A 23,957-nucleotide genomic window follows, 5' to 3' on the forward strand; every position below is an offset into this window, starting at 1 on the left:
GACGTTACCGCGCTCACCACATGATTACATCATCAAAGGTCCTTTTGCAGGTCCTGAAAGATGAAGAAAAAAGACTATGCTGGCTGAGCGAACAAGTGGATGGAGTGAGTTAATTTTTATAAGGGAAAATAATACAGTAAATTGACTTTTATCAATTTACTAACATCATCTCCTAGCAACCATGCGTGAAAATCGCATTGCATCTGCACTTGCTTACGGATGTTATGCGATTTTCACGCATCCCTATTCATTTCTATGGGGTGTGCGTTGCGTGAAAAACGCAGAATATAGAACATACTGCGATTTTCACGCAACGCACAAGCCCCATTGAAGTGAATGGGTCCAGATTCAGTGCGGGTGCAATGCGTTCACCTCACGCATTGCACCCGCACGGAATTCTCGCCCGTGATAAAGGGGCCTTAAGCTACTTTCACATTTGCTGCACAGTTCTCCAGCAGGCTGTTCCGGCATAGAATGCCAGGAATCGGCTGGACAAAAATCACTGCGTCCAGTGTTACAGTCAAAAGGGCCGGCAGCCATTCTGGTAACATCCAGCAATGCCGGATCTGGAGAAGTCGGGCAGGCTATTCTCTGCCAGAACAGCCTACCGGAGAGTTGTGCCGCAAATGTGAAAGTCGCCTTTGCAGTCTGATGAAAGACCTTTATTTGTGTATGAAATTTTCATCCGATAATCTTTTGTTCAAAGAAAGATTGTTCATAGACAAAGATCTTTCATTGAAGGAACATTCTCCGAAAGATCTTTTATTTATCTTCTAGTTCCAATGAATGTGTATGGCCAGTTTAAACAACTACAATTGCCAGTATAGGCTAAAAGGTGTACAAAAAGATTGTTCATAAAAAAAAAAAAAAAAAAAAAAAAAAAAAAATTATATATATATATATAATATTAATAATATGACTGTTGAACCATCAACCAGCTTCAATGTAATATATATATGGCAGGGATGCAGCTTGGATGTGTCATGTGTGCATTCAGTAGATGGTTGCAGGGTCTACAGGGTAATTTACCTTATTCTCTGTACTCTGCCCTAAGGATAAAATATTTGTTGCCTTTAAGGTTTTGTTTGAAAATTAGTGTTTTTGCAAAGGGATAAGATTAGGATACATTTTGAGTTAAATCAGCTATTCTGTGATTTTGTCAAACAGCATTGCAGACCACTGGATTACATGGACAACCGATTTCAACCAGCAATGTGAAATGATGCTTCATGGGAACTGGATGGTTGCTACTAGGTTCCTGTACTGATTGCATCACTTGGGGTCCTAGCAGTTGGCACTCTCCTACCAAAAATATTTTGTAAAGTGGACGATTTTAAAGCTCAAGCTCACACTTTGCCTACATGTGCACTGGAAATGGATAAAAATAAATATATATATATATATATATATATATATATATATATGTTATACATTTTACTCCAGGCAGTCAAATTGTAGGAAAAACTGGGCCTATGGGACTTCATACTTGGTCTTGCTGAGTTCCATTCCTGATTTTTGTTGAAAAACTAAATATGTAAGGCAATGCAGAGCTAAAGTACGCTTGTGTAAACATGTACTTAGTGTTATCTACTAGTATCCACTCTTTACACCACATTAAGCATCATTTGCATAACGTATATTACAGAAAAACATAAATCTAAATCTGCAGATCTAAGAAGATACTGTTTTGTTATGTATTCAAAATATATATGACCCTATTTTTGAAACCCAATTCAACCCTTTGAAGCTCAACAACATTTTTATTTTTTAATAAAATATAGTATTTCTAGCACAAATAATCAGAAAAATAGTGAAACTATTACAACCTGGGCTTAAACACTGTTCTGTGGAAAACCAAGACAGTAAAACAAAGTTTATATGATGTTTTCATGTTTGTAATAAATCTTTTGCTACTCAGTAAATATACCAGTCAACAAACCAAATACCCTAGGACAGTGATGGCGAACCTTTTAGAGACCGAGTGCCCAAACTACAACCCAAAACCCACTTATTTATGGCAAAGTGCCAAGATGGCAATTTAACCTGAATATTACAGTCCAATATAGTGTATCTTCCATGTACTTTATCATTTAGCTATAATAGCCTGCCTACATTCAATGCGCTGCCTGCGCCGTGCATAGTGTGCCCTGAGCTGATGAATGACAGGAAAAGTCTAAGGCATATTGGTACACCATAGACTTTTTCCCGGGCGCGGGTGCCGACAGAGAGGGCTCTGAGTGCCGCCTCTGGCACCTGTGCCATAGGTTCGCCACTGCTGCCCTAGGGGCTAAAAAAAATAATACAAGCTGCTGAAATATTATACCATTAAAAATAAAATATAGAAAACAAAAAAAATTACAAAATATAACAAAACCCAGGAAATCAACAGATTAAAAAAATACAATAGACATAAGTAAAAACAAAACAAAAATCCTTAATTTTAAAAATGGAGTGCAAATATGCAGTCAGTCTCACATTCTGGAAAAGTACTAAAAGCATTGTCCTATACCTGTAATATTCAGAAGACAAACACGTTAAAGCAGCACTCTAAAATTTCTACAAAGACAATTCAAATATTTTACTAATGGTTTTTATCAGCAGGTGTTGATTTGATTTTTTGTAGCTTTTTTTAGTATATCACATTTTTTTCTGTTTGGGCGTCTGCACCTTTCATCAATACTAGGAATGCATTCGTAATGCCATACTTCCTCCATCTTGTCCACAGGGTACACTGCCTCGACATAATGCCGAATTAGCCTCAGCCTTACAGGATCGAGTTGTTTCTTATTGCATGCACCCGAGTGGTTGTACTGAAGTCTTAAATTTTCTGGCGTAAATAACTCTGGAAAAAGTCTAACCAACAGTCTGGCGGCAAAATTTCCAACAGAAAGACTCTGCTGCACAATGTCCCTAATTTCCTTGTCACTTAAAAGATACACTGAAGGCACAGGAAAGTCTGGTGGAGGAACTGCAATCTTATCTAGTGGTATTTTGCAGAAGTCCTTTGTACTACGTTCAGGAGGAAGTGGTGGTCCTTCAATCAGATCTCTATATCTATCCGTATTCAAATCAAAGGATGCAAAGTCTTGCCTCTCAGGCATTGGAACGTAGACCTTCCGTTGCTGCTGGTAAGATCTCCTTTGTTCAGTATCCCTTCGGCGACACCTCTCATCCAGCTTTCCTACAAATTCCAGAGTCCAAACTCTGTCATTCTTTGCCCTGGGATAAAGTAATTGAACATAATGTCGAATAAGTTTTACACGAACAGGATCAAGCGGTTTCTTTCCTAGTGATCCGCTGCAGTTATATTGTTTTCTCAAGTTCTCATGTGTGAATAGCTCAGGAAACAAATGAACCAAAAGTCGTGATGCAAAATTACCGATTGACAAACTAGTCTCATATATACTTCTAATTTGCTCTTTGCTAAGCAGGAATTGTGGAAAAGGAACCTCAAAGTCTGGTGGGGGAATGTCAACTTTATCAAAGTCAAATGGAACAAGCCATATTTTTTTAGATCTCCTTCCTAGCTTTTCAGTTTCTGCACCATCTTCTACCTTTACAATAGACAAATCATCAGGCAAGTTTGACTCAAAGCTGTCATCCCTAGCATCATCACATTCACTACCGTCCATAAACATGCTTTCTAGCTCATCATTTATTCTGTGTATACACTGCTGTAGCCAAACTTCTTCTTCTTGTACTTCTGGAAAATATATTTCAGTATATTGGCGAATCAATTGCAACCGATGTGGGTCTAGAGTAAAACCTTCCAGATCTCCAAAATACCTCTCTCCAAATTTTCTTTGGTTAAATATTTCAGGAAATAATCGATGAAACAAAAACACAGCAAATTCACCGGGAGATGAGGCCTCTTCTAAATATTCATTTAGGTCCTGTGAATTAAGAGCATACTCTGAGACAAGAGGATTGACCCTCTCCAAACTTCCATTTTCCTCCTGCTCCTTATTTTCAACAAAGTCAGCATTTTGACTTGGTGAACTTTCAAAAAAAGTGGTGGCTTGTATTCCATGGTGGCTACTCTCCATTTCTCTTTCAGCCCAAAATCTGTTAAAGAAGTCATTGATCTGAGGCAAGACATCAACTTGCCATACAGTATTGTTCTTGACAGATGGATAGCATGCTTCAACATAGTTTCTTATGAGCTGGAGATGAAGGGACTCAAGTTTGTTTTTACTAAAGAATCCACAAGTGCTGCAGCTTCTAAGCAATGCATTACTTCCAAAAAGCTCTGGAAACAGTTGAACTAATAACCGACATGCCAGATCACCTGCCGAGGAACTTTGGTCCATCACCTGCTTTAGCTCAGTATTAGTTAGTTGATACTCAGGTGGTGGATGAAATTCTGCAACCATTTCATGGGGGCTCACTTTTTTCTTTATTCGATTTACCTCCAAAGACAGAAGGTCAACTTTACTGTGTAGTTGTGTCATATTGGAATTAAGAGTGTTGAGTGTGAAAAACATTTTTTGTATTAAAGAATATATGTTTGAGTCATCACTCATTTGAGAGCCCATACCGTTGCTACTAGAATCTCGTTTTCGCAAGTCAGTAAATACACGGATATTCGAAGTGCTGACCTGATTTCCTCTTTCATAATGGTCATTAGAGGACACGAGGTCTGATGTAATAGGGTTTCTTTTCTCTGTTATTTTATGTGAAATCCCATATAAAGGTTTCTTGTGAGATGATGAAAATTCGTTGAACATTTCATCTCCATCTGAAGAAGCATTACTGCGCTCAGAATTATTTCTTAACTCCAGGTCTGAAAGTTCAGACTCTCTATTTCTGATGCATGACAGAAGATTCTAAAATGCAAAAGATAGGTAATCAATACATGTGAGCCAGTGTTGGAAGCACTAAAGTGTGATGGTATATGGTAAGAGCATGAATCTATAACTGATTAAGGGTCCATTAACACATCCGTAGTGCATTGCGGATCCACAATACACCCGGCTGGAACCCCCATTGAAATGCCTATTCTTGTCCGCAATTGCGGACAAGAATAGAACATGTTCTATTTTTATGGGGAGCCGCGGGCCGGAAGATCAGGGGCGCGCTCCGGAAATCCGCATTCATTCCGTCCCCATAGAGAATGAATGGGTTTGCACCAGTTCCGCAATTTGCGGAACGGATGCGGACCCATTATTACGGATGTGTGAATGGAGCCTTAATGATATCAAGAGAAATTTAAATACTAAAAATGTTAAAAGTACATTAAAGGGGTACACAGACAGAACCAATGGAGCCGGGCAAGATGCAAAAGTACAAATTAAACAAAAAAAGCAAACATGCTCAGAGTGGGCGGCAGATCCAGCTCCAAGACGTCGGTCTCTACCACTTCTGATCCTCATTGGACATGAAACGTGATGTGCCATCTGTATGCAATGTCACTGCTGTCCAATGTTCCCTCTAAGCTGCGCGGGTGAGCGGCCGCGCAGCAATTATTGTGCCCCCGCTCACAAGTTTAATAAGTCCGCTCAGCACCCGCTCACCCTGCTTGCAAAATGCCCATACACTTGCCCACACTAGAGATGAGTTCTTGCAAACTTCCTCCTTCTGTGTGCCTGGTAAGCAGGGTGCCGCCTACCACATATTCCTGCGCTACTGCTGCTTCCTTTTTCTGACCGAAGAGGAGGAGCAGCAGTGCACAGGGAGAGGTAACGTGGAGGCGGCATTGGCACCATCTTAGAAGCTAGACTTCTCCTGAGACTGAGAGCTGCTTGCTACATAAGTATGCTGGGACCAGACCTGGAGGGCATGGTGTTGCAGAACACAAGGGGTGCACTGGCAGGAACACACCATCCCATCGATAGACTATCACTGGGATGGTGTGTTCCTGCCAGTGGTTTCACCCCTTGTGTTCTGTAGCAGCATGCCCTCCACCTATACCTATACAGCCTACACCTATACACAGCCTACACACAGCTTATACTTATACACAGCCTACAACTATATACTGCCTATACCTATATACAGCGTATATAAGTATATCTCTCCATCCCACAGCGGTTATATTGCCCTGCATGGTAAAACCTCCATACATTTGCTGTACAGTATACATTATAATCCCTGCACCATGCTATACAATATACATTATAATCCATACACCACGCCATTCAATATACACTGTGGGGTTATGGTGTACATTGTACGGCATGGTGTATGGATTATAATGTATACTGTACGGCATGGTGCAGGGATTATAATGTATACTGTACAGAATGGTGCAGAGATTATAATGTGTATTATACGGCATAGTGCAGGTATTATAATGTATATTGTACAGCATGGTGCAGGGATTATAATGTATACTGTACAGAATGGTGCAGAGATTATAATGTATACTGTACAGCAGTGCAGGGATTATAATGTATATTACAGCATGGTGCAGGGATTATAATGTATATTACACAGCATGGTGCTGGAGTTGTACTGTATATATTGTATAGCATGGTATATGAACTATACTATATATTGTACGGCATGGTGCAGGGATTATAATGTATTCTCTACAGCATGGTGTAGGTATTATACTGTATATTATACAGCATGGTGCAGGCATTATACTGTATTGTACGGTATGGCGTAGGGGTTACAATGTATGCTCTTTAATGTGATAATTATCTTAGGTTTCCCTATCGCCCATCTTTGATGGCGCTGTGCCCAGCTCTGAGCCGACCCCGCTCAGCAGCTGCCAAGGCTTAGAGGGAACACTGCTTCTGTCAGCCAATCAATGACCTCAGCAATAACCTGTGCAGTAAGGGCACATGACCACTGAGCAGGTGAGTTATATTTTTTTTTTTTAAGTTTCTAAAATTTTATACTAATGACCCTAGGTGCAGCTCAATCCCATTCAAGTGACTGGTACTGCAGCTGTGTCCTATCTACAGCCACTATACAATGTACGGCACTGTGCTTGGTAATCTTAAAGGAGACAGCGGCGCTCAATAGATCGTCAGTTTCCTCAAACAACTGATCACATGCATCATCATGGTTTTCTGCACATAATTTTTGGAAGTCAATGTATTATACTTCCTGTCCTTTGGTTGCATTTTTAGCCCGGCAAACAGCCTCACTTGACTTTCTCAGTCTGACTACTCACTGTGGCCGCAGAGGGAAGGGGAGACTTAATAAGAGCATCACACCATATACTGATAAGTTTAAGGGACAACTGTCAACATTTTTACTGAGGCCTATCAAGAGAACATAAAGCTGTCATACTGTTATTTAAACTCAACAATCAGCTATTATACAGGATGGCCCATGAAAAAGTAGCCCGCCTCCAGCGATAGTATGGCAAGATGAACGAGCAAGTGGATTATTTTTTATTTTATTACTCACAAGTCACAAAAGATGGTGAAAATGGTTCCCTTTCGCATCTTTGGGCACGTTGGATTATGTTGGATGATACTGCTTGCTTGGATGATAGGTCCTTAGCAGTGATGCTGCAGATAGTGTTTGTGATGCTTTCCTGAAGTTCATCCAGGGGATGTGGATTGTTAGCATGTGGACAAGTCTGGGGAACGTGATGTCCATAACTCCTTGTTCACAGTTCACTTCTCTGTAAATAGTTAATGAACCTGTGCCAGTGAGTTCCGTGAGGTGTGGCATGCTGCCCTACCTTGTTGAAAAAGGCAGGACATTTTTTCTTCTCCAGCATCACTGCTGAAGAGCTGGGGGCAGTATTAGCCAAATAATCCGATGTGCCCAAAGATACATAGAGGTGAACAGTGTGGGTAATTAGAAAACAAAAAAGCAATCCACCTGCTCGTTCATCTTGTCATACTACTGCTGAAGGAAGGCTACTTTTTCATGGGCCGCCCTGTACTAATAGAGAACATCTTTCCTCCACAGCAGCAGCAAACTAAATATCTCTATAGGAGTTTACTTTCTCTATGCTGACTGTTACACAAGGACAATATTGAATTTTCAATGGTATATTACTGCCAAAATGATATATATTTTTTTTATATGAATAGAAAAATACCTCTTTCTGAGAGTAGCGTAAGGACACATGATGGAAAATATAGCTGAAAAATCTGCGCAACATACAACAAAACCAAACCGCACGTATTACATGCCTTTTTTGCTTCAAAAACGCAGACGATTTTACCCTCTCCATTGAGAAGGGTGAAATCCACAAGCAAAATCTGCTGCATAAATCGACATGCTGCTGATTTATTTCAAATCCACAAATACCACAGCTTTTCTGCTGCAGTTTTTTTTACGCAGCATGTGGATGAGAATTCAGAAATTCTCATCCACTTTGCTGATAAGTATACAACGCTGCGGATTTGCTGCCTGAAAAGCTGCACAGGCAAATCCTCAGCCAATCAGTCACATGTGACTCTGGCCTCATAGTTTGTATACTTTTCTACTGCAATGTATTATGCCTGTAAATGTAACACTGACAAGAATCCCATTATTATACCCATAATGCTCACACAAGCACAGTCATCTACATGTTTGTCAGCAAGCGGGAAATTTATTTTTCCCTCAACGTAAATGTACCGGCATGTGGAAATGCAGGAATGGCTTAAAGGGTTGTGCTGTGAAGCAATTTGTCATCTATCACTTGAATGGGATGGAGTAATTACATTGAGCCGCCGCTACAAAGGTAAACTTTGAAGAGAAAGCTGCGCTTGCATGAGTGCTGCAACTTCTTCAACTAGCTGATCAATAGGGGTTCCAGGAGTCAGGCGCCCACTGATCTGATATTGATGACCTGTCCGGACGATAAGTCATCAATATTATTCAACTGCACAACCCCTTAAAAGCCAGAGTGTCAGATTTCCTTAAAATGTCACTGTTGCTTTTAATGATGGCTCCTACCTGTTCGCCAAAGAACACATGCAGGCTGCCATCTTGATTCACCCGTCCGGCGATGCACAGGTAAGCCCTTACCTGTGACGGGAGCCGGTCTGAAATCAAATGCGGTCACCGGGAGCAGGCAGATCCGAAAACAGACGCTGGGAGCCTTCATCGGGCTGTTCTCGGAACTGCCTGCTCATGGTGACCGCATTTGATTTCAGACCGGCTCCCGTCACAGGTAAGGGCTTACCTGTGCATCGCCGGACGGGTGAGTCAAGATGGCAGCCCGCATGTGTTTTTTGGCGAACACTGCGAACTGACCATCACTGGCTCCTACTAGAGCCACATGCTAGATACCCATGTCTGCTGTAAATGCCACTAAGAGCCGCACTGACATTTACAGATAGTTCCACTCATAACAGGATTTTTACTGTGGGAACAATCAAGATAAAAGATAGATCTATTATTTAACATTCACCTGTTCCTGCATTCCCACTGGAAACCAAGCTAATCATGATAATGAGCTATTGTGAATGTACCTTTAACATAACTATATTATACTATACTATATACTAATACGGTTGAAAAAAGACATAAGTCCATCAAGTTCAACCAAGGCACAGGTAGTGACACAAATCCCAGAAGGAAGTGAGACTCAGATTTTCATAAGCATTAATGTTTTTTACTTTTAAGAATTCATCTAAACGCTTTTTAAAACTGTCCACTGTTCCTGCTGTGACCATGTCCTGAGGAAGTCTATTCCACAGATTCACAGTTCTTACAGTAAAGAAGCTTTGACGCTTCTGGAGACTGAACTTTTTCTTCTCCAGTCAGAGGAAGTGCCCCCTTGTCTTTTGAGTGCATTTTACATGGAACGTTTTTTCACCGTATTTTTTGTATGGCCCATTTATATATTTGCATAGGTTAATCATGTCCCCCCTTAGACGTCTCTTCTCAAGACTAAATAAATTAAATTATTTTAATCTTTCTTTATAACGAAGACCCTCCATTCCCCTTATCAGTTTAGTCGCTCTCCTCTGTACTTTTTCCAGCTGTAGTTCGTCCTTTCTATGGACTGGTGCCCAGAACTGAACTGCATATTCCAGATGAAGCCGCACCAACGCTCTGTAAAGTGGTAGTATTACATCCCTGCCCCACGAGTCCATGCCTCGTTTAATGCATGACAATATCCTGGTGGCCTTAGAAGCAGCTGATTGACATTGAATGCTGTTATTTAATCTACCATCTACAAGGACACCCAAATATTTTTCTATAAGTGACTCCCCCAGTGTTACATCACCTAGGACATATGAAGCACGGAGATTATTACTACCAAAATGCATAACTTTACATTTATCCACATTGAACCTCATTTGCCAAGTTGATGCCCAATCACTCAGAGTGTTCAAGTCAGCTTGTAGTTTATGGATATCTTCCATAGACTGCACAGTACTACATACAGTGAGGAACAGAAGTATTTGAACACCCTGCGATTTTGCAAGTTCTCCCACTTAGGGCTCTTTCACACCTGCATTCTTGTCTTCCGGCATAGAGTTCCGTCGTCGGTTACCTTGGCTGCCGGGACGCTAAAGTCCTGGTAGCCATGGTAAAGTGTAGCGGGGAGCAGCATACTTACCATCCGTGCGGCTCCCGTGGGCGCTCCACAGTGACGTCAGGGCACCCCAAGCGCATGGATCACGTGATCGCATGGCACGTCATCCATGCGCATGGGGCGCTCTGACGTCACTCTGGAGCGCCCCGGGAGCCGCGCGGACTGTAAGTATGCCGCTTCCCCGCTCCTACTATGGTAACCAACCAGGACTTTAATAGCGTCCTGGGTGCCATAGTAACACTGAAAGCATTTTGAAGACGGATCCGTCTTCAAATGCTTTCAGTACACTTGCGTTTTTCCGGATCCGGCGTGTAATTCCGGCAAGTGGAGTACACGCCGGATCCGGACAACGCAAGTGTGAAAGAGGCCTTAGAAATCTTGGAGGGGTCTGAAATTCACCTTGTAGGTGCATTCCCACTCAGAGAGAATTTACAAAAAAAAAATCTGGAAATCACATTGCATGACAAACATCTGTGTTAATATTTGGTACAGAAGCCTTTGTTTGAAATTACAGAGGTCAAACGTTTCCTGTAGTCACCGATAGATCTGTCAGGTTTCTCTAAGATGTTCTATTGGATTTAGGTCTGGAGACTAGCTAGGCCACTCCAGAACCTTGATATGCTTCTTACGGAGGCACTCCTTGGTTATCCTGGCTGTGTGCTTCGGGTCGTTGTCATGTTGGAAGACCCAGCCACGACCCATCTTCAATGCTCTGACTGAGGGAAGGAGGTTGTTGCTCAAAATCTCACAATAAATGTCCCCATTCATCCTCTCCTTAAGGCCTTATGCACACGACCGTTGTGTGCATCCATGGCCGTTGTGCCGTTTTCCGTTTTTTTTCGCGGACCCATTGACTTTCAATAGGTCAGTGGAAAAATCGGAAAATGCACCGTTTGGCAGCCGCATCCGTGATCCGTTTTTCCTGGCCGTGAAAAAAATATGACCTGTCCTATTTTTTTCACGGCCAACGGTTCACGGACCCATTCAAGTCAATGGGTCCGTGAAAAAACACGGATGCACACAAGATTGTCATCCGCGTCCGTGATCCGTGTCCGTTTTTTCCTATCATTTCAATGGAAAACTTGACTTAGATTTTTTTTTCATTTTTCATGTCCGTGGATCCTCCAAAAATCAAGGAAGACCCACGGATGAAAAAACGGTCACGGATCACGGACCTATGGACCGCGTTTTTGCGGACCTTAAAAAAAAACGGCTGTGTGCATGAGGCCCAATACAGTGCAGTCGTCCTGTTCCGTTCGCAGAAAAGCATCTCCAAAGTATGATGTTACCACCCCCATGCTTCACAGTAGGGATGGTGTTCTCGGGATGCAACTCATCCTTCTTTTTCCTCCAAACATGACGAGTGAAGTTTAGACCAAAAAGTTCTACTTTGGTCTCATCTGAACACATGACTTTCTCCCATGCCTCCTCTGGATCATCCAGATGGTCATTGGCAAACTTCAGACAGGCCTGGACATGTGATGACTTGAGCAGGGGAACCTTCTGTGAAATGCATGATTTGAAACCATGACGGCGTAGGGTTCTACCGACAGTGACCTTTAAAACTGTGGTCCCAGCTCTCTTCATGTCATTGACCAGCTCCTCCCTTGTAGTTCTGGGCTGATTCCTAACCTTTCTTATCATTAATGATACCCTACAAGGTGAGACCCCCAGTCCGAGGGAGACTGACAGCCATCTTTAGCCTCTTCCATTTTCTAAAAATCGTTCCAACAGTTGAACTATTTTCACCAAGCTGCTTGTCAATTGCCCCGTATCCCTTTCCAGCCTTGTGGAGGTCCACAATTTTGTCTCGGATGTCTTTTGATAGATCTTTGGTCTTGCCCATGGTAGTAGTTGGCGTCTGACTGACTGTGGGGTGGACAGGGATCTTTAAAGAGCTCAGACAGGTACTACTAAGTTAGATCAATGAGTGGAGTAGAGGTGGACTTTTTAAAGGCACAGTAACATGTCTTTGAGAGCCAGAATTCTTGCTGTTTCTCAGGTGTTAAAATACTTATGTTCAGCAGTGCAAGACAAATACATTCTTTAAAAATCATACAATGTAATTTCCTTTTTTATTTTTATTATTCTGTCTCTCAGAGTGGGAATGCACCTACGATGTGAATTTCAGACCCCTCCATGATTTCTAAGTGGGAGAGCTTGCAAAATCGCAGATTGTTCAAATACTTCTGTTCCGCACTGTATCTTAGTGTCATCTGCAGAAATAGGTATGGTGCTATTAATCCCGTCCTCGATATCATTAATAAATAAATAATAAAGGACCCAGCACTGAACCTTGGGGTACACCACTTATAACCCGGGACCATTCTAAATAGGAATCATTGACCACAACTCTCTGGACACGGTCCTTCAGCCAGTTTTCAATCCAATTACAAACTATACTTTCCAAGCCTATAGACTTTACTTTACCTATTAGTTTTAGAACATCCCAATGTTTTCTTCTTGCTTATGACCAAGCTCGAGTATATAGTTAAAGCAAAAAAAAAAAAAAAACACTTTACCAATCAAAAATGTGTACCAAAAACCTAGCATGCATGCTTTGTGCCACTTTTATTAAAGAGGACCTGTCTCCTCCTGACATGTTAGTTTTAGTAACTACATGCATTCCTCGTGTAATATCAATTCTGGAGCATCTTTTCATATAACTTTATGTTATGACATTCTTCTCTTATTCCCATTAAAAATTTCTGAATGAATTAGCAGCAATCTGTAATAAAGGTCAAACTGGCTGTTACCAGTTGGGGGTATGTCCCTGCAGTCTGTCACTGGCAGCGCTGATAAGATAGTATCACACTATGCAGTGACACATCCCCCAACTGGAAACACCCAGATGGACCTTTATTGTAGGCTGCTGCCAATTCATTCAGAAACGTCTAGTAGGAAAAACAGAGAAATGGCACAGAGTCATAAGAAAAGATGATCCAGAATTGTTATGACATGGGGAATGCAAGTAGTTACAGGTGCTAGTGCTCCTTTATGTGCTTTAGACATTTTCTTGGCTCATATGACAAGGGGTGTAGCTTAGCAGGATGTGAAGGAAAGAAGTGACTTAAGATGAGTCAAAGTGCGCCAAAATTGCACCACTAATGCAAAGTAAGCCAACCAATAGATGGTATAAAGTTACACTAGACAGTAAAGATTACCAAATGTATCATCCAGCATTAGTCACAGTGATAAATCTGACGTATCTTTACACTGGTATAAGTTTACATAGTCTACACTTTCGACAATAATTAGTAAATTTGCCCAAATGTTTCCCAGAAAACGTGCTTCAATCACCTCTTGGACGAGTCGTTTTTTCTTCAAAATTGTAAGAATTTCAGCATCATTGCTTGAACTTTCAGATGCGTTATGAACTTTCCGTTTACTGGACTGACAGTTAAGGGTAGTCTCTGGAATCAGCCTCCGTACAGAAACAGACCGGGAATAAACCAGTCGATCTTCTTCACCTGACGATTCCACTTTTACAACTTTGACTGTAAAAGTTTAGATAACACGGACATTACATTCTGAACAATTACGGTACCTAGGTATACAGTTCATGCAACAGTAATTCAGTGGATGCTGGAACTGCTCTAAATATCCGATGTCAGGTCCTACAATAATGCAAGCCTCAGTTTGCAAGAAATGTAATCATGCTACATAAGTCAGTAAGTATTACGCTTGACTTTTATATGGACTTATTCCTGCCCAGGAGATGGCAGTTAAAGGGGTTTCCAAGATGTAGCTTCTGATGACCTTTCTTCAAGATAGAGCATCAATATCAGATCAGTTGTTGTCCGATACCACCATGATCAGTTGTGTTTGTCAGCCAGTCTATCTCCATAACGGGGGGGGCCCATTGGCTGCTAAATTTGGGTGGACAGTGAGCGAAGAGGTGGCCGTGCAAGTGCATGGCTCTCTCCTTTCACAGTCAGAGCAACAGCCAAGCCACCTTTTTATTCAGAAACGTCCTTGAAGAGATAAATGCTGTCCACCAGAGATTTACGAAAACTGTCTAAAAGAAAAACTGTCTGTTGGTTACGGCACGCAACCAACAATTAGCCTTTTTTTTGTAGTGCTCTTGAAAAATGCAAACTGTGAAGAAGTCTAAGGACATACCTTCAGTATCATCATCTTCGTCTCGGAATTCAACTGAATTCATTTTCCTTTTTACTTTTCCTGTATAAGAAAATAAAAAAATATTATCACCAGGCTAACTTAAAGGGGTTATCCCATAGATAATGTAAAAAAATGAAAATCAGACACCACATAGTACATAGTCTCTTTCTAACAAAGCTAGCACCAGCCCTAGCTCTGCTAGATTTATATCAAGCTGACAGCTCAAGGGGAGTGTCTTTTCTGCTGCAGCTAAGGGGGCGTGTCCATGCTCTCCCTATCACAGCTAAGAAGGAGGTTGAAGGATGGAACTGAGCATGTGTGGCCATCTCAGTGAGCAGGACAAAAAAAAAGGAAAAATACAGCAGGTGGCGCTATACAGATATATTTTATTGAATAACTCAGTAGCAATAATAAATGTTTAATTACATGCAATTGCAAAAGTATTCAGATCCAGGTGCTGGTTTAAAAACTGTAGAATATTTTTTTGTGGGAAAACCCCTTTTTAAGATGAAGTCATCACATTACACTTGATTTGGGGGTGGGGGGGGGATGAGTCAATTTACAAACTGTTCCAAGTAAACACTTGGGGGGGGGGGGGGACGTAAAAAAAAAAGTGAAAACTAATGGTAAAGTCATTTTGTTATAGAAAAAACTAAGTTGGTTATCAATATAAGTGACAAACTTTGTTTTTTCTAATTACCATCTTTGCATTTGATGTATTTTGAACCTAAACTGACTTCCACAATTGCTCATCATTTGTCTTTTCAATCTAAATAAGTCCAAAAATGTGTAAAGGCTCATGGGCCCTGGTGCAAGAGTTCAACTTGGGCCGCCCTTACCTCAGTGTTTTGTGGCAGGAATGTACCTAGCCTTTCCGTTGACTGAGGCAAACATTGAAACGGCATTCCCCCCATGCCAAATTCTCAACCTAACCCCTTCCCTCCAACTCCACTGTTAAAGACATACTTGGAAAACATTACATACAGCTCTACAAAACATACAGGTAATAGAGCACCACATACCTCTTACATTTAGGGCTCTTTCACACTTGCGTTTATTTCTTCTGGCATAGAGTTCCGTCATCGGGGCTCTATGCCGGAAGAATCCTGATCAGTTTTATCCTAATGCATTCTGAATGGAGAGAAATCTGTTCAGGATGCATCAGGATGTCTTCAGTTCCGGACTGGAACGTTTTTTGGCCGGAGAAAATACCACAGCATGCTGCGCTTTTTGCTCCGGCCAAAAGTCCTGAACACTTGCCGCAAGGCCGGATCCGGAAATAATGCCCATTGAAAGGCATTAATCCGGATCCGGCCTTAAGCTAAACGTCGTTTCGGCGCATTGCCGGATCCGACGTTTATCTTTTTCTGAATGGTTACCATGGCTGCCAAGACGCTAAAGTCCTGGCAGCCATGGTAAAGCGTAGTGGGGAGCGGGGGAGCAGTATACTTACCGTCCGTGCGGCTCCCCGGGCGCTCCAGAGTGACGTCAGGGCGCCCCACGCACATGGATGACGTGATCGCATGGCACGTCATCCATGCGCATGGGGCGCTCTGACGTCATTCTGGAGCGCCCCGGGAGCCGCACGGACTGTAAGTATACTGCTCCCCCGCTCCCCACTACTACTATGGCAACCCTGACTTTAATAGCGTCCTGGCTGCCATAGTAACACTGAACGCATTTTGAAGACGGATCCATCTTCAAATGCTTTCAGTTCACTTGCGTTTTTCCGGATCCGGCGTGTAATTCCGGCAAATGGAGTACACGCCGGATCCGGACAACGCAAGTGTGAAAGAGCCCTAAGTGATGTCTACACTGTATATCTTCTCTTTCCTCATCTTCTCCATTCAGACTAAACAGCCATGATGATTTGTTTTTTCAGCCATCTCTAATCTCTGCAGAATCTGACAGACATCTTCGTTTACTACTTTTCCATCATCCTCCCACCTTCTCAACACCCCATCCTGCCACCTCCAATTCTGTGGCCACTGTTCTCATTATACTGGAGAAACAGTCCCCTTGAAAATACTAGTACACAATGATAGTGCTCCTGTCAATAATTACTGGCACACAGTGCCCTAAAAAAAAAATTGCAACCAGCAAATAGTGTCCCGACACTACAAGTGTAAACAATGCCCACCAAAAATAATTCAGCTAAGCTGCAACTGTGCCAGGGTGCCACTCACAGTTATAGTCCTCCCCAAAGTCCCACCAATAGAAATAATGATCTGCACTTAGTGTTAACAATGGCCCCAATAGCAATAATACCCCTATTGTGCCCAGAATTGTAATCATGTTCCCCTCCCAGTATAATAATTTTCCTTATAATGTGTGCCAGTAGAAAAATTCCCCCCACATGTGCCAGTACAAAAATACTCCCTTACAATGTGCACCAGTAAAGAAAATACCCCCTTATAATTTTTGCCATTGCATAAAATGCCCCCTTAAAATGTGCCCCAGTGCAACAAATGCCCCCTTATAAAGCATTCCAGTGTAAAAAATGCTCCTTTAAAATGTGTGTGTCAGTACAAAAATTGCCCCTTCTGTGTGCCAGTATAAAATGCTCCCACTAAGTGCCCCCAATAGAGCCAATATCACCATGGTGCCCCCGTAATGTGTGCCAGTACCAATGACCCCAAAGTGTTCCTATCCCACCTGCGGTGGCCGAACAGCGTGGTGGCAAATAAAAAAACAATAAAGTCAAATACCCACCTCCATGCGGCTCTCAACGATGCAGTGCAGGCCTCTTCCAGCCTGTTTCTTGAGCTATACACTGCCTGGCTTAGGAGGCGCAATGATGATTACGTCATTACGCCACCTGTGTTGGGCTCTAGGCCTGAAGCCTATAAGAGGGAATGATTGGGCAAGGAGACATCACTCCCATGCCCTGACGCAGCTCCTAACTGTATCACTGACCTGACAAAGACGATAAATAATTAATGGTATACCACTATCAAGGGGAGCCCTGTGGGTCCCCCTGGCTTAGGGGCCCGGTTACAATTAAAGCAATTCTGTCACCTCTTTTTACCCTATAGAGATGCAGACATTTACGGCTAGATCGCCGCTAGCATGTCTGCAATATACCTGTCCCATAGCCCTGTGTAGTTTTATTTAGGGGGAAAAATGATTTTATATATATGTAAATTAGCCTGGTAAGGAGCCCAAGGGGCTGCACTAACCGTTCTGGAGCCCAGCCACGTCCCCCTGTAAAGGAGCCCAGCACCGCCTGTAACCAGGAATCTCCTCCTTGCTCATGAAGTCAGATCGCCGTAATCTCGCAATGCGCAGTTCCTTCCCTGAGGCTGATGGCCAGCACAGGGAAGGAACACTATGCCGGCACTGCAGATCGTGAGATTACAGGCGGTGCTGGACTCCTACACAGGGGGCGTGTCTGGGCTCCAGAACGGTTAGTACAGCCCCTTGGGCTCCTTACCAGGTTGATTTACATATATATATATATATATATATATATATAAAATATCTTTTTTTCCCCTAAATAAAACCACACAGCGCTATGGGACAGGTATATTGCGGACATGCTAGTGGCAATCTAGCCGTGCATATCCACATCTCTATAGGGTAAAAAGAGGTGACAGCATCCCTTTAAGCCGTTGAGACCCCTATAGCTACTCCCCTGGTGTTCCAAGGTCTATGAGAAAGGCGTTAATCACTGTGATTTTAGAGTAGAACAAGGATCTCTTGAACATGGTTTCCTATTGTCACACCTCCTTTTTAAATAGTGACATTAAAATTCTTGCAAGACTATTGGCAAGCTGTTTAACAATAGTAATTATGCCCTTTATGATGAGGGCCAAACTGATTTTATACAATCTATATCAACTTCTGTCAATCTGAGCAAACAATTTGGCCATTTCCACGAGAGGTTTGTATGGGGTAGTTCTGTCAATAAATGCTGCCAAGGCCATTAAAGGGGTATTCCAGTTTTGCAATTTTCAGCATCAACTGACAAGAAACAACACGTTATCACTTACTAATCCCTTCCTGACCAGCAGCGTACATGTATTTTAGAAACGCCGCCCGGTCGCAAGTGCGGCAGACGCCATAGCTGCCGGGTGCCTACTATTTTAAACAGCAGACACTCAGGACTGATGTATATAATCAACAATAACATTGATCGCATACTTTTAACCCCTCAGATGCTGTTGTCAAACTTGACGACGACATCTGGAGGCGCAAAAACCCAGAAGTGTGCACTTCCTATTGTGTTCCAGCTCCCCCTGGTGAGGATTGGGAAAGCCGGAGTGTGTGTGTCAGCCTCTGTATTCCTCAATGATATGTGGCTGCCACACATTAGTTTTCATGGAGAGTTTGTTTTTCCCCAATTTCACACCATTTGGAATTTTTTTTCCAGCTTACTGCATCATACGCAATATTAATCTAATTTCATAACATGAAATTCGCTCATCTCTAATTATTACTCTTGGTTTTTCCTTATCTGTGTATATTTTACGTGTAATTGTCCCTGCTGTATCCAGAGTGTGCATGGCGTGGTGCAAGTACAATGGGCGCGTCCACTCCTTCCCATAGGGGGTCTATGTGACGTCTGATACCGGCTATGAAGCGTGCTTCTGGGCTGTTTGCCATCACTGGCTGACTGACCTCAAGGTTGGGGCGGAAGTAGCCATGATGTGGCGAACTGACATTGGACATGCGCCGAATACTGGATCACATGCACTTATCTCTGAACATGTGATTGCATACTTAAATGTGGATTGGTGTTGTCACATTCAGATGTTTTGATGCATGTCACTGTGTGCTCTATAGCGGATTGGCCTTTCCCCCCTTTATATAATCGTCCCCACGCCGTCCATATTAAGCCTCCTGATGAAGCCAAGTGAAACGCGCGCCGAGGTGTGTTCTTGGACCCCTTGCCCCACACTCCCTCAAACACATCCACAGGTTGGTTATTGTCCTGACCTCGGTTTTTGTTAGTTATTTTTTATTTATTTTATTATGTTTCTCCGAGTCCTACAATGACTTAGGGGTGGTTAAAGAGGACCTTTCATGGGTTTGTAGTAAGGGAGATAAATATCTGTACCTGCGGGGTACAACCCCCCCCCCCCCCCCGCTATGCTACCACCCTGCCTGTCTTTTTAAAATAGCACTCCTGCGCCCCTTTATGGCCCCCTGCAAATTTCGCGCTCAGAATGCTAATACTGAGCATCGGAGCAAAGGGGAGGAGACACAGTCTTTCTCTGTGGGCGTCTCCTTCTCCCCTGGCTGTAGCGCTGTCCAATCGCAGGGCAGAGAGTCACAGCCAGGGAGCTTTTTCCTCCCTCTACTGAGCGAGAAATTTGCGGGGAGCCATAATAGGGCCCAGCAGCGCTATTTTAAAAACTAGGCAGAGTGGCAGCACAGCGGGGAGTACCCCACAGATATCATTATTTCCTGATACTATTTGGATTGGAACAGACTTACCTAGCTGTGTGTTCATGTATTTCCATGTTTTGTGAGTGCTTTGGGATCCATACTCAGTATGGCATCTGTGTACATTGCTCCATATCTAGATGTTTGTCCCCATTTTACATGATTTATGTCTACATATTTATTTATATATGCTGCAATAAAGATACTTTTTATATACAAGGTTCTAAGTTCTGCCTATTTTTTCCCCTGCTATAGGGTTTTTGTATAGGTTGTTGTTCAATTGGAGTGGGCTGTGTAATATTGTTTTAAAGGGTTATTTGTTTTGTTTTTTTCTTGCTGTGACCTGACTGCCATGACCGGGGACCAGCATCACCCTCCAGGCACCAGTCTTCCTGCACAGAGTGACTCGTCATCTCCTCCAGATCTGCTCTACCTGCCGCTCTGCCACACAGTGAGAGCAACAGCAAGTTAGCAGCAGTGTGCACTGACATGCCAAAGTTCATCAGTTGGGGCAGTATTCATTATAAGCACCAATAGCAGGCGCAGTTCATTTATAGGGGGCAGGGCTATGGTTGCATATATAAGCAGCAGAGCAGACATAAGGAGGGGCTAAGGTGGCAATATAACAGGCAGCACAGCAGACAGTTCGTGGGGTGGGGGGGCAATATTGGGGCACTATAAAACAGGCAGCACAGCAGACACAGTTCGTGGGGTGGGGGGGCTAGGGTGGCGCACTATATAACAGGCAGCACAGCTTGTTATATAGTGCACCACCATGGCCCCCCCACCCCATGAACTGTGTCTGCTGTGCTGCCTGTTATATTGTGCGTCACCATAGCCCCCCCCCACGAACTGTGTCTGCTGTGCTGCCTGTTATATTGTTCATCACCATAGCCCCCCACCCCATGAACTGTGTCTGCTGTGCTGCCTGTTATATTGTGCACCACCATGGCCTCCCTACCCCATGAACGGTGTCTGCTGTGCTGCCTGGTATATTGTGCGTCACCATAGCCCCCCCACCCCATGAACTGTGTCTGCTGTGCTGCTTGCTATATTGTGCGTCACCATAGCCCCCCCAACCCATGAACTGTGTCTGCTGTGCTGCCTGTTATATTGTGCATCACCATAGCCCCCCCACACCATGAACTATGTCTGCTGTGCTGCCTGTTATATTGTTCATCACCATAGCCCCCCACCCCATGAACTGTGTCTGCTGTGCTGCCTGTTATATTGTGCACCACCATGGCCTCCCTACCCCATGAACGGTGTCTGCTGTGCTGCCTGGTATATTGTGCGTCACCATAGCCCCCCCACCCCATGAACTGTGTCTGCTGTGCTGCTTGCTATATTGTGCGTCACCATAGCCCCCCCAACCCATGAACTGTGTCTGCTGTGCTGCCTGTTATATTGTGCATCACCATAGCCCCCCCACACCATGAACTATGTCTGCTGTGCTGCTTGTTATATTGTGCGTCACCATAGCCCCCCCAACCCATGAACTGTGTCTGCTGTGCTGCCTGGTATATTTTGCGTCACCATAGCCCCCCCACCCCATGAACTGTGTCTGCTGTGCTGCCTGTTATATAGTGCACCACCATGGCCCCCCCACCCCATGAACTGTCTGCCGTGCTGCCTGTTATATAGTGCGCCACCATAGCCCCCCCTACCCCACGAACTGTGTCTGCTGTGCTGCCTGTTATATAGTGCGTCACCATAGCCCCCCCACCCCATAAACTGTGTCTGCTGTGCTTCCTATTATATAGTGCGTCACCATAGCCCCCCCACCCCATAAAGTGTGTCTGCTGTGCTTCCTATTATATAGTGCGTCACCATAGCCCCCCCACCCCATAAACTGTGTCTGCTGTGCTTCCTATTATATAGTGCGTCACCATAGCCCCCCCACCCCATAAACTGTGTCTGCTGTGCTTCCTATTATATAGTGCGTCACCATAGCCCCCCCACCCCATAAACTGGGTCTGCTGTGCTTCCTATTATATAGTGCACCACTATATAATAAGCAGCACAGCAGGCACAGTTAATGAGGGGGGGGGGGGTGGCAGTGGCACACTATGTAATAATCAGGAGGCACAGTTAATTGGGTAAGACTATGTGAATTTTTGTGATCAGATTCTGGTATTCTGTTCCAGCATACAAGAAGAATTACCTGAATTGCTGTATCTGCCATATGCAGAACACTGCCGACACTCATTTGATTGCATTCATTATAATGGGGTCCATTGGGTTTCCACGCAAGTAGGAGAGTCAGGTGTGGGTAGTGGAAGGGGCATGAAAACAGGGCATGGGGCCCAATTCAATTTCTCCCTATTGGGCCCAATCATTTACATGTATGCCCCTGATTATGGCATGTCAGCTGGATTTTTTTTTTTCTATGTTTGGCCCATATATCAGGCCAAATTTGAGACTCCTGCCCTAAAATATACTTACCAATATCGCAGTTGATAAATTGGGGGCATGTAAACCCCGCCCCAGAGAGAGCAAACCTGCATGGGACCAACCACAACATGACTTACACAAGCCCTGCCCATTTTCAACCTCTGACAGCCCAAATTTGCCAGGACTGGCTGTGAAAAGTAGGGGCAGTCCCCACAAATCTACCACAATCCCTTCCACCATGTTATATAGTTTCCACTCTGCATCCTCTATTTGTCTATAGGTCAGTGATGCCCATATTTCTTTGCACTGATAACTTCTAGTGCTCTTTGTGGGCTGCCTTCCCTGGGCTGGGACATCCTCCTGTGGAGCAGCGCGTGGGTCGGCCAGGCACATCCAGACACGGCCCATTAAAGAGTTGCTAATAGCGGAGGGGCGGGGACGTCAGCTGACCACGCCCCGCACGTTATAAAGGCGGCGGTTCGGTGGGCTATGACGTCACAAGGCAATGTGTGAGGTGAACGAGTCGGCTTCACCGCAGGGCGCGCTCTGTCTGGTGACGGCTTTCTTCTAGCAGCTGTTAGGTGCTCACCTAGTGGCCCGGAGAGCCGAGTCTGTGTTCTAGGTCGCGCTGCGAGCTCCCACTTACCTCACATAGAGACGTGTTTGCTGTGGATCTGCCGCGCGCTTGTGTGTGGTGCAGGCGCAGTCTGAGAGGGGCTCGCCTCAGCTTTTTGTCGGGTTCTTTCCCCACTGCCTCCCCCCTGCGTGTCTTTGTGTGCTGCGTGTCCGTGCGCTCTCGCGTGACGTGACGGGACTCCGTGTGTGTCATTTCCGCAGAAGGACACAGAGAGACCGAGGCTGCGGTGGGAACAGCCCCCTGCCCTCTCTCCACTCAGGCTGCCAGGACACGGCGGGGGGTGGGGGGAATCACTTCTCAAGGACACAGTCCCTGTGCGCTGCCCACTGGAGGGTGAACGGCAGCTCCATAGTAACACGCGGCCCTCACATGACTTTCAGCAAACTTTTCTGTCTGCCTCCCCGCCCAGACACGTCCACGCTGTAAACCCCACTCCTTCCTCTTGTTGAGGACATTCACACTTGTGTTTGCGACGTTTACTCTGGATAGACTAGGTACAGCATATAGAGCAGGCATTTCACATCTAAATGCAGATGTATTTATCCAGTGTGCACACCTTCCCATAGAAGTGAATGGAGCTACTGCACACCTAGATTTGTGGTATGGCTGGAGATACTAATAAGGCTGTGTTCACATTGGGGCACATTTACTATCGCGCTCTAAGAATAAAAATCTCAGTCATAATGTCAGACATTTACAATTGAGGCACGTGGACCTTTATAAATTTGGGATATGAATTTCAAATATTGTTAATAATATCGGCTCCGCCTTACTCTAAAATGTATGTCCTCCGCGGAGGTCTTTCTGGCGTTTCTACAAATATTGCAGAGACTTATATTGTCTCACTTCTATCACATCAGTTTGTTTATTGACATAAATTACTCTATCAAAATACGAAGCAGGTCATCATTGGGCCAAGGCTTCTTCCCAAAATGCATTAGGCTTGTTCTTTTGCAAACTTCTGATGCTATT

General features: G+C 43.9%; 1 protein-coding gene across 1 annotated transcript; it reads right to left on the bottom strand.

The window, feature by feature from the left end:
* Positions 1-2,360: 2,360 nt before the first annotated feature.
* BEND3 (BEN domain containing 3) lies at positions 2,361-23,342 on the bottom strand. The gene is made up of 4 exons (XM_044290892.1): positions 22,995-23,342; positions 14,567-14,626; positions 13,745-13,941; positions 2,361-4,826 (listed from the first exon to the last, which is right to left on the bottom strand). The coding sequence occupies exons 2-4, from the start codon at positions 14,607-14,609 to the stop codon at positions 2,595-2,597; spliced, it is 2,472 nt and encodes an 823-aa protein (XP_044146827.1). The 5' UTR covers positions 14,610-14,626; positions 22,995-23,342; the 3' UTR covers positions 2,361-2,594.
* Positions 23,343-23,957: the final 615 nt, after the last annotated feature.

The sequence above is a fragment of the Bufo gargarizans genome, chromosome 4 (genome assembly GCF_014858855.1).
Source record: "Bufo gargarizans isolate SCDJY-AF-19 chromosome 4, ASM1485885v1, whole genome shotgun sequence".
NCBI classification, from domain to species: domain Eukaryota; kingdom Metazoa; phylum Chordata; class Amphibia; order Anura; family Bufonidae; genus Bufo; species Bufo gargarizans.

Bases quoted from the DNA above. Each gene is read 5' to 3' on its own strand.
- BEND3 (XM_044290892.1), bottom strand. From the start codon at position 14,609: ATGAATTCAGTTGAATTCCGAGACGAAGATGATGATACTGAAG. The intron at 13,942-14,566 runs GTATGTCCTTAG...AAACTTTTACAG, and splicing joins CGAAGATGATGATACTGAAG to TCAAAGTTGTAAAAGTGGAA. The intron at 4,827-13,744 runs GTGATTGAAGCA...TTTGCATTTTAG, and splicing joins AAAAACGACTCGTCCAAGAG to AATCTTCTGTCATGCATCAG.